General features: G+C 35.3%; 1 protein-coding gene across 5 annotated transcripts in view; it reads left to right on the forward strand.

The window, feature by feature from the left end:
• CRPPA (CDP-L-ribitol pyrophosphorylase A) overlaps positions 1-12100 on the forward strand; it is a 305310-nt gene that overhangs the window by 105224 nt on the left and 187986 nt on the right. For all 5 annotated transcript variants that reach the window (XR_014016649.1, XM_081244009.1, XM_081244008.1 and 2 more), the window contains exon 5: positions 2762-2807. Coding sequence is in view for 4 of the 5 variants with exons in the window: in XM_081244009.1 (XP_081100135.1) it covers positions 2762-2807 (46 nt within the window). In the remaining variant the exon portion in view is untranslated. The remainder of the gene's footprint in view (positions 1-2761; positions 2808-12100) is intronic.

Raw genomic sequence — 12100 nt, forward strand, 5'->3', positions numbered from 1 at the left:
ATATGGCAACTGTTTTATTTAGAAAAACAAGGCTGTTTTTCAACACAGTACTTTATAAGTGTCAGAAATATTTTGTAGTTTATTTTCCTTAAATCAGTGTTTGTTGAGAAGTATAGTTGAGGTTTTCAATAAGGCTTTATGTAGAAAATATTAAATAAACATAAAAAACTTTAATCTGTGATTAGTACGTATCCACAGCCAACAAGAAAATGTAGGCAAAAAGATGAATTTTAGGGGAATTCCCTGGCCGTCCAGTGGTTAGGACTCTGCGCTTTCACTGCAGAGGGCACAGTTCAAATTTTGATGTCTTTCTTGTTTATACAATTACTTATTTAATATTAGTGTAGAAAGGACCTTTAGGTAATAATTCATGTATTTTATTCATAAGACTGATTCCAAAGCAAAAATGTTGTCTTGCAAATATGCTAGAAAAATCATTTTAGTATTTGAGACCAAGTTTTTTCATTTAAAAAACCCATTGTTAAGATAGATTTATTTGGAAAAAAGAATAAAGTACTTTCACAATTATTCTATTTAAATTTGGAATGCGGTTTTATCTCTAAAAGAAAGCAGGAAGGAATAAAAAATCAGCCATGGTAATTAGGCATCTTCCTGTTAATTTCTGATTTGAGTTTACCTTACATAGCAGACAGTTGTAGGGAAAAAAAAGGCTTTTCTCATTTAAATTGCAAATATTGAGTGATGATTTCAGATATCTAGTTAACTTTGGGTTTTCATGGAAACAAATGTGTTCTTTTAATATTTAAATATTTAATATTAATATTTAATACCGTGAGAGGTAGCTGTGTCCCCATTGCCTGGCTGAAGGCCGGGGGTTAGAAGGTGTTCAGAGGCATTTAAAAGAATGAGTGGATGTAACTGACATGACAGGAAGCCTCTACCACAGGTGCGTGTGTGGGTTTGTGTTGTGGGAGCCCCGACTTTCCAGCCTCTTCTGTCGCCCCCGAAGCCCCCATGTGGCTCTGCTCTAGGCCTTGAGGGTCTCTGCTTCCTGTCTGTCTTGAGCTCCGCAGCCTTGTCTTGTCTTTATTTGGTAAAATAAATAAATATTTATTTATTTATGGCTGTCTTCGTTGCTGTGCGTGGGCTTTGTCCAGTTGCCGAGAGCGGGGGCTACTCTTCCTTGCGGTGTTTGGGCTTCTCATTGCAGTGGCTTCTCTTTTTTTCGGAGCAGGGGCTTCAGTAGTTGTGGCTCGCTGACTTAGTTGCTCCGCGGCATGTGGGAACTTCCTGGACCAGGGCTCGAAACCGTGTCGCCTGCATTGGCAGGCGGATTCCCATTGGCAGGCAGATTCCCAACCACTGCGCTACCAGGGTAGCCCGAAACAAATGCGTTTTATTCAATTCTTATAAAAGAAATTTATCCTCTAAAATGTTGTTTCTACAGGTTGAGTTTTGCTCAGTTTTCATTGCTCTATTCCAGCCCTTAGAACAGGACATACAACATGGTAGTTATTTGATAAATATTTATTGAATGAGTGAATGAGATCAATACATTCTTTAATTTGGTAAAATGCATAGTCTGAAGCTTTAAGTGTCTGTTTTCTATTTTTTTCCCCAGATAAGAAAACTGCATTTTGGGTCAGTAACTATAGTACTAGTTTTGGTTCACATTTGCTTGTTTTAGACATAATTTAACAATGTCATATTTGATTTTAATAGATTGGTTGAGTGCTTGAGGAAATTTCCATCTGTCTTACAGGTTATCTGCTACATTAGTTCTGGATTGTAAGGTATAGTTTTGGACCAGGGTTACCTGCCAGGATACAGGCATAGCAGGGAAACCTATTTTGGGTAGAAGTGCCCTGAGCCACTTACCTGAACAAAGTTTTTGTACAAGTTTAGTTAGGATATTATCTGGAGGAAAATAGTCCAAATTATAGACATGGAAGGGTATTAATTAGTGAGTATTTCTCAAAGTGGGTTTTTAGACCTTTTGCATCATAATCATCTGAACACGTGAATGATAAGCTCCTAAGACCTTATGGTACTTATTAATATATTTGATTATTTACTATGTTCTTCAGTTCTGTGATGTAGGAAAAGTGATTCTGCAGTGCCATGCACTTGACATGTTCTTTACCTGAGCTCACTGGATGTAGTCTGGGAACAATCTGCTGTAGGACCACGCAGGGTATATTACAAGGAATAGGTTATTGCAAGGAGGCTGTATGTTCTTAAGCAAAGATCATGATTATTCTTATATACATGGTGGTACCCTCCAGGCTCTTTCTATCAGTTATGTATTAATAAAAATCTTAAAAAGGTGAACCATATCTGGATGTATACAGATAAACTCAATTCAGAATGAAGACCCTCAATGTGAATTGGTCTTTCAGAATTATCTCATTTCAACTGAAAATGCAGTTTGGTAATTTTTTTAATATATACTTTTCCTTCTTTCCTTCCAACATAAAACCTACTATTAAACAATAATTCTAATACTTTTATTTAAATGCTACCACATTTTCTTTGATATAATACTTATATTAATAAGACTTTGGTAACCACTGCCACATAACATCTCAATTTACTTAAAGATTTAAAAACAAATCTTCAACCATTTGTAGAAACAATATATATTTTTTCTGAATAAACTGATGTTGTTATAATTTAAAAATTGTCAGTATTATGTGTTTATAGTTTCTCCAAAATCAAGAATTTCCTTGGGGGCATAATTTTATTGCTTTCACATTCCTTCCTACTCTGTTAAGTCTAATGAAGTTTATCTGTCCTCTAGGTGACCTACAAACGAGATCTGTATGCAGCTGAATCGATTATTAAGGGTATGTTTGGCCTTATGACTGTCAGTTCCTATGTTTCAAAAATGTAAGCCAGTTGAGAATTTCTCATGACATTTTAAAGCCCAGAATTCTCAGAAATATAAATGCTGTAGGCCACGGAGTTCTGTGAGTTGTTTTTTTGCAAAATAATTACATTTATTTTGTTTCCTGCTTTGAAGTATCACTTATTATGATTTATGTAACATTGGTTTTAGCTTTTATAAAGGAAATAATTAATTTGAGAAACGTAGGTGACATTGACACTATTAGCAGTGAAAACTGATATTTTAATTTATAAATATATTATATTTTGTTTTTATTTATTCAGAGGACTGTCTGCCCCCTCCCAACACTGCCATATCAGTACATTAGACAGCATCTTTTGCGTGAGAAAAAAAAATTTTCTGAAATAGAGAAATAGGGCTGAACGATATATTTTTTTTTTTGCGGTACGCAGGCCTCTCACTGTTGTGGCCTCTCCCGTTGCGGAGCACAAGCTCCGGATGCACAGGCCCAGTGGCCATGGCTCACGGGCCCAGCCGCTCCGTGGCATGTGGGATCTTCCCAGACCGGGGCACAAACCCGTGTCCCCTGCATCGGCAGGCGGACTCTCAACCACTGTGCCACCAGGGAAGCCCTGAATAATTTTTAATTCCTTTTAGTTCTGACAATGACTGCAATTTTGTTTTGTAATTTTAGATATTATATATGTAATAACCCCTTTCTCATTCTTTTCATCTCTGACTCTAAGATCTCAGCCACAGAGAAGTAGTTTATTTCATAATCAACAAATATTTATTACTGTGCTTGACACCGTGCTAGAAATGTAATGATGTACAAGGGACATTCATTCTGTACTTTTGCAACCTCCACAGTTCAAATCACAGTTTCTTAACCTTGGCACTATTGGCATCTTACACCAGGTAATTCTTTGTTCTGGGGACTGTTTTGTGCATCCTAAAAGTTGCCTGGCCTCTACTCACTAGATACCCGAAGCACTCTTCCGTCCCTCCCCTACCCTGCTGTGACCATCAAATGTCTCCTGAAATCACTACTGTTGTACGTATACATGGTCCTAGCCAAAATCAGAGGGGTCCACCCCCAATGCCTAAGCAAGTGTGGTGCTTTACAATTTATTTGTAATTTACTCCTTCAAAAATACGTTAAGGACAGAACGATGTACTCATATAGCGACTGATAAGTGACCTTGTAAATTCAGATGTTGATTGAAGTTGAAAGAAATAATGGGAATTGTGAGGGCAACAGTTTTATTTTATTTTATATCTTATTTCATTTTATTTTATTTTATGGAAAGCCTATTTAACAATCAATTGGCTTCACATTCAGAAAACTGAAAATCTTTTCTCTGTTCATAACATTCTGTATTTGTAGTTTATCCTCATGTTTTTTGTCCTTCAAGAATATTGTGTTTCAAACCATTAATGTACTTTAATTTGTGTATGTGTGTGTAAACAGATCTATAGCTATAAATCAAAATGTTGACATATATTTACATATGAGCCAGGCTATGTATAAACATTACTCTGGAGAAGTTACCTAAACCATGTTGTAGTTGGCTATACTCTCAGCACAAGAAAATTTAAAAAACTCAGTCTGGTTTCTTTATAAACTTATATCTCTATGACCTAGGTAAAATGGAAGTGGGCCATTTTGTGAAAGGTTGGTAAGTAGTTCAAGTGAGGATGCTACATATCTCAATACTTTGCCTATGTATTATCAAGAGCAGCCTTCTTATCATGTAAAAGCCTACATTTTTAAGTATAATTGCAGGGGGCTTTAGTTTTGGAAATTGTTTGCAGAGAGAAATTGTTTTGTTTAGGTAACATGTTCTAGTATGGGAAAGTAATCGGTCTGGATGTAAACAGCTGATTTAGAGAAGAGTCTCCTTATGTTCTTTCAGATTGCATTTCTAATAACTTCCCAAGAGATTCTGATGTTTCTCATACCCTTTGAGGACCACTGCTGTGGTACCTTCCTCCTCTGTTTGGGTTTCTAGACCAGTAGTGTTGTGATTACCAGAGAACTTGAACGCAGAATGTCTGGCCCTGACACATTAAGTCAGAATCTGCGTTTTAACAAAAACTCTGGCTCATTAGTTTGTACATTAATTTCCAGAAGCATTCTTCTAGGCTACTCTCCAATCTTTAATAGTTGATTTGTTTTCCTAAATAATATCTTTTATTGTATTTAGAGCTTCAAGTCTTTCCATGCTGTCAGTTTCAAATGTTTGTTGGCTCAACTGGGATTGCTACCTGCCTCCCTGACTTGAACTAATACTGTCTCTGAGGCCTCATAGTAGAAACAATTCTGGGCATAGGAAAAGGAAAACTCTTAGATTTTTAAAAATAAAATTCTAAAATAGAGTATGGTATATAGCAGGCTACTTACCTGAGCTATCTATTCACCTGTTTGCATTTTCCATGTAAATGTTCAAAGTATTTTTCTAGGCACTTGTATGACACAGCATTTACTGGGTACTTACTTTGTGCCAGGCATTGTTTAAAGCATTTTATATAGATTATCTCTTGCTTCTCCAAGAACTCAGTGATGTAGGTAGTGTGGTTGTTTCTGTATTATAGGATATTCAAGGGTCCTAAGCAAATACTAATTTAAGAAGGATAGAAAATTAATTCTTAACTATAAATTTTTCTACCTTAGTCAGTTTACCTCTTTATATAGCTGTTCTCCCTTTTTTCCTTAAGCAGAGATTATTCAGATTCCCTTCTCTGAAATTCTTGAGCTACATATGTTTAGGAATTTTGATTACTATGTATTTTCAGAAGCTACTGCTGTATGTCATACATTATATCACATTACCAGTGGGATTTGGGACCTTACCACATAATGAAACTTACAGTACATGAATATTTATGCTCAATATTTAGAATGACTATAAAGCCCCTAGACAGTTCAAGTTTAGGACTCATTTTGCCATCAAATTTTCTTTTTAACATCTTTATTGGAGTATAATTGCTTTTTTTTTCATTTGCTCCAAGAACTTTATTGAACAACGTATTTGCCCTTTTGTTCCACTACCTTCTGCCATTTTTCAGGCAACTTCATAATTCCATCTTCCCAAAACTTTTTATTGTTTTGAGCAAAGAACTGTTCCAGGTGCCTTTTACAGTCTTCCAGGGAATTGAAATTTTTTCCATCAAGAGAATTTTGTAAAGACCAAAATAAATGGAAATCAAAAGGTACAATGTCTGGTGAATACAGTGGATGAATCCCAGCCAAGCTGTAACAGTTTTTGCCTGGTCATCAAAGAAACATGTGATCTTGCATTATCCTGATGGAAGATTACGCGTTTTCTATTGACTAATTCTGGACACTTTTCATTGAGTGCTGCTTTCAGTTGGTCTAACTGGGAGCAGTACTTGTTGGAATTAATTGTTTGGTTTTCTGGAAGAAGCTCCTAATAGAGGACTCCTTTCCAATCCCACCATATACACAACATCACCTTCTTTGGATGAAAACCAGACTTTGGTGTGTTAGTTTCTGCTTTATAACAAAGTGAATCAGCTATACATATACATATATCCCCATATCTCTTCCCTCTTGTGTCTCCCTCCCTCCCACCCTCCCTATCCCATCCCTCTAGATGGTCACAAAGCACCAAGCTGATCTCCCTGTGCTATGCATTTGCCATCAAATTTATACATGAAAACAATTTTAAAAACGTTTAAGAACATTTTGGATTTCAGCATTGACTGTAACTTGGTGTGACCCTCTTTTAGGTTTGATTCAGTGAAGGTGGAAAGAATGTCTATTCTTTTTTCTATCCTCTGACATTGAGTTGAACCAAATTTATTGGTCTTTTTTTCTTTAGAATCTAAGGAACATAAATTATGGGAATAGATGGTCTTTCCCTCCCACCTTAGCTCTCTACCTGCTTCCAGCACATGCATATTGAGCTCCAGTGTACATATCTATCTTTTTTCTTTTTTAAAATAGAGATGATATAATATTTGAATGTATGCACTTTGTCACGGTTTAAAACCAGGACTTGCAGCACATGGCACTCATTCCAGGTACTTTATATGTTATTTCATTTGTTCTGTATAATGCTGTTAACATAGATGTTACTGCTCTGAATTTTGCAAGTGGGAAAACTGAAACTTAGTGAGATTAGGTACTTTCCTCTAGGTCACATAGCAAGAACAGGATCCACAATTTAATCTCCTTCTTCCTTCACCTTAAACCTGACTCTATTCTGGGACATGGCCACTTTGCACTTCTGAGTCATGTCCCTACTCACATTGGCCACTAAAGTGGATACTGGATTCAATCTCTCTCTTTGGTGGGTACAGCAAATGGCTTATAAAATCCAGCCTGCCCAGTTCAGGTTCTGTTGGGTTAAAACCGTGTCTTCAGCTGGGAAGAATGATCACACAATTGATGCTGGAGATGTTATCTCCTAGTGCTGTGCTAAGCACACAGTAGTGTTCTAGAGAGTGTGGGAGTGTGGGAAAAGCAGATAATATTGAAACAGCAGATTTCTAGACAAGACTACAGAAAGAATAAAAATTAAAATTCGAAATCAGAATAAGAGTTTCAAAATGATGGTTTGGGTACTGTTTCTTTCATTTTTAAATTCTGGTAGTTTAACATTCATCACTGGGCCATAACAGTTTTTCCTCTTCTAGAATGGAACTTTTTTTCTTTGTGATATGAGTGCTTAGTATTCTGTAAGTTGTCTTTCCTGTGCTGCTTTTTTTTACTTCAATACCAATTATTGCTGGTCAACGTATTATATTCTGATGTAACTTTTTTCTTGTTTACTAAGTGTTTTTCAAACTATAAAATATTTCTAGGATAAACGTCAAAACTTGTAAGAGGCTTTCGTATTCCCAGATTGACTTGTCATTGGAACAGCATGTATATTTTGGTCCTTCTTAATTTATGTTCGAGTCCATCTCTTTAGTAGGGGAATTTTGATGTAACTAACTTCAGGCAAGCTTTTGACGCTAAAATCCTCAAATTATGGTTTATAGCACGTCTCAAAATCTGACTTTTATTTTATGTTGTTAGATAAGTTTTATTTTTAAGCTTAATTTATTTTACTGTCAGTATATTTACGTGGATTTCCATTTATAGTGAACTGTTCAATAATAGGAAACATATATATAAGTAGTACTCTCAGATTTCTTTTACAGTCTTTCACACACACAACTTTGAAAAATGTACAGTGAATCACAAATTTACTCTTAGGTAAAACAAAGCATTTTTAATACTCCTTTTTCTGAGGTAGAGAATTGGATTCGGTCATTGTTCTTTAATGTTTAACTCTTTTAGGCTTCGGTGTGTGAAATTTAAAACATAAACTTTTCTAGGGAGTAGTGTGGTTAATTGGTGCAGCAACACTCTGGGTTGACTGACAGGTTTGTGAAGAGCCACTTAACAAAGAGATACTGTACTTTTGTCACATAAGCTGGTTGAGCCCACCCAAGCCTGCTCTGTGTGCTCAGACCTATGCAAACTATTAAAATTGTTACAGCAGTAACATACTTTATCTAAATTTACATGTACCATGCAAACAGTTCCAAACCCACACTTGATTTACTATGCTGACCATATCATAGCAAAAGGATCAATACTGTATGCTAAAATTTTCTAAGATGGAAAGCCCCTAAGGGATTTCTAAATAAAACATTGCATTTATTTTCTACCATCATCTTTGATCACATATTTTAATATTTTTAATTTTCTGGCTGGAGTGTTTTAAAAATAATTGTATTTTGTTCTCTCCTGGTTATGATTGTACAAACCCAAGTAAGCTAGTACTGTAAAAAAGCCTCATGGTAGTTTATATAAAAATGGAAAAAATAGGTAACATTGATAATCATTTCATTTTTAACTGGCTTTAATTAAGATTACTTAAAATAGTTAATATTAATGTTCATATAAAAATTCATGTCTTTCTCCAGTCATTATGTAATGTTTTCCATTTGCTAAGAACTTTATTTTAAAGGAAATTGATTTCTCGGAAATACAGTAGTGCCTATTGGTTCAGAACTTTAGACTTTATTCTGAAAATAGATTTTTATTTTCAACATCATTGATACAGGTGATTTCTTTCAGTGTCAAGATTTATGCACAGTCAAGCTATAAATCCCCATATGCCTGCTTTTTATACAATTTTTTAAAGGAATTAAATCAGTAGGCAAGCAATTGAATTCTTTTCTGCTTATACATTGAAAGTAGCTGAATATACTTTTCAGTTGTCTCTGACTGAAAGGAATAAAATCAAATCACATGTGGATAAAACTGATTCAGTGTTCCTGAGATTTAGGAAGATTCATGGTGTTATAGTGTGTATTTAGGAAGATTCATGGTGTTATAGTGTGTATTTTATGCATATGGAGAAACTAATGCCTTTGTTTTTTAGTGATCCTTTAATATCTTCACTTAAAACCATGGCATTTTAAGGTGCATAGCCTTTTCAAATCTCAAATTGAAAAGATGAGAAACTTTAAATCAGTTTTCTATATCTGTAGAACTCTATAGGTTTTTCTTCTCTGCTGAGAAAAACTCATCAGGTTTTCCTTGCTAAAGAGCCAGTGATGATGCCATTTTATTATTAACCATGCTTTTTAGATAATGCAAAGCTAAGATTTACATGGAGACTGTAATTTTTGATGTGTCTGGCTATTGATGATGATACTTCATTTTCCAAATTTTCACATGAATACCATAACTTGTTTGTAAATACTACACTTTTTGTTCTTCACTCTCTTGAATAGCACTGCCATTGTATCTTATGTGACTCTGTATCGACACTTGTGTCAAGCTTTAATTAGTGAGAACAGGAAGGCTGCAATATGATTTAATAGCCATTTGTTTTCCTTGGACTCTTACTGGAAAAAAAATGTAAATTAGAAAGTTAAATATTCGGGTCAAGATTAGAGAAAGTGGAGTTCACTTTTTTGTTTAACTTTATAATTTCCTTAATTTGTCATTAGTGAGATGCTAATTCAAGCATAAGCAAGTAAATCTGTCATGTTCAAAAACTTCTAAGGTCACAGTGAGGTATTAAGTAACTAGCTAAATAAGACTTAATAACAGACAAAAGCCAGCCAGTTAGGCTTAACTCTGATGTAGGTAGGAAAAAACAACAAAAATGCAAACATGACACTATTATGCTTTAAGTAATAATACAATACATTTTATAAATATCCTGATGAGTCACTAGCCTTAGAAAATTGCGTTTCCTTCAAACTTACTTCTCTTAACTAAGAAAGAATATATACTTTGAAAAGAAAAAAAAGTTTTGCATCATTTTCTTGGAAAACAGTAATATCCTTACACGTAAAAAGACATGCAGGAGACAAGATGTCACATGTCTGCTTCTTATTTTCAGTTGCAAGGTAAGAAACTTCACTTGGTATTCAGTGACTCATTTAAAAATGTGGTTAAGATCTGATATAAAACATCTTTAAAAAAAAACTGCCTTCCCGATGTCCTCCAGGTAAAACATGTACAGTTGAGAAGAAAGCCAACTTACAGAAGACCACTTTGACCTTTTAATGTGGGTCTGTATTTCTTTCTCAAATCTCTAGTTACTATCCCTGTTGTCTACTTGTCCTGTAGTCATGGCTTGTTGACTGCTTCTCTTTGCTTGATGGCCTGCTGCCCTTACTGTTCTAAGAGCTTCCTTTAGATAGGTGTTCAGAGAAACTTTAGGCATCTTACTACAGATGGAACTGAGATGGGGATTTCAGTGCTCAACAGTGGTGATTCTGTTTGAGTCCTTTAAAATTGTTCATGTGAGACAGAAAATAGACTCTAAGATTGGCTTTTGATTCAATGAACTGAACAGGAGAATAGAAGATGACTGCCCCCACTTTGAATGGATTAGGACTTGACATCTTTTGGAAATGACTATTTCTGGATTTGATATAGTTGTTTCTTACTTAACTATGAACACAAAAATTTTGGCTCAAGAGGTCAATATAGTGGATGAGGCCTGATGGAATTCATCGTGTTAGATGTTTCTAAGTAAATGGAAAACTGGCTTTTGGATTTTTTGCCTACTTGCTTCTAGAACTAATCTAGTATTTAGGTTTACTTCTCTCTTCACCACTGTGTTTGAAAATTTTTTGTAAAATACAAATACCATCCTGAGCACTCCTGTGTCCCTACTCATGATTAATTGATGGAAGCATATGTCTAGGTATTCCTTGCTCCTTGTTAATGTGTCAGTGGGTTTATCACACAGTAAAGAGGAAGCTGTGCATGTTAGAGATTTTACATATTACTGTTTTGTGAAGTTAAATGAAGATTCCAAATTGCATCTGTTTTCTAACCCTTCAAGTAAGACCGGATACTTTATGTATACCAAGAGTTCTAATATTCAAGGACAATTAGAGGAATTTTTAAAAGATGAGTATATTATAAATTAGATTTTGACCTCATTTGTTAACTTTGAGATTATACATTATGCCTCCTATATAGGACTTTAGTTAGAATAACACTGGAATTAAACACTTAGGAAAACACATTATGTATGAATATATTTTGTTAAACTGTATATCCTAACCAAAGGTGGCTAAGTTGTAGGTTGTGAAGCACGTTAAACTGGGGGATTGAAAGCTCTTAAAGAATTCCATTGTACTTACAACTAGATTGAAACTTGAGAAAATTTCAAAAGAGTTTGGCAGATGAAGCTGTGACACATTGAAAACTTGGGCATTCCGGATATCTATGCTAGGAGTCCTTTGATGCACCTCTGGGGTAGATGGTTGGAATTGTGTTAATGTTCTTCTCTGCTACTGTCAACTCCTGGGAGAGCAGAGAGAGAAGTGGAGGCAGAGGAGCATCCTCTGTTGGAAGGACCTCCATGTCTTTTCTCCTTCTTCCACTTGGAGTTAATAGTATGTAGCTGTAGCATTGAAGGGTCCTGCACAAGAGGACAGCTGACCTTCTGAGTTGTTGTCTCTACTTTATATCCTTATGAGCTTCAGTTAATGCTTAATTGGTTTTGGTATTGAGAGTGTTGTCTTCTCTAGTATATTGTGATCTAGTGAACCAGCTGAGACTTATGTTACTTTCTAGGTCTCTAAGCATCTGATTTAGGGTTCTGTTGAAGAGTATTCTTAACTCTTGCCTGATTAAGTATGTAAATGAGAGACAGTGTGATTTTGCTTTTGAAGTTTAAAGGTTTAGATGGTCTCTGTTTTTTTGGCATGAGGCGGACAACATTGTTAGGTAAGCAGCTGTCAACCACAACGTAGTCTTGTTATGTGACTAGGGAGTCATGGGAGGCATGTAACCAG

Source organism: Mesoplodon bidens (assembly GCF_964165515.1).
Source record: "Mesoplodon bidens genome assembly, chromosome: 9".
In the NCBI taxonomy this organism is placed as follows: Eukaryota; Metazoa; Chordata; class Mammalia; order Artiodactyla; family Ziphiidae; genus Mesoplodon; species Mesoplodon bidens.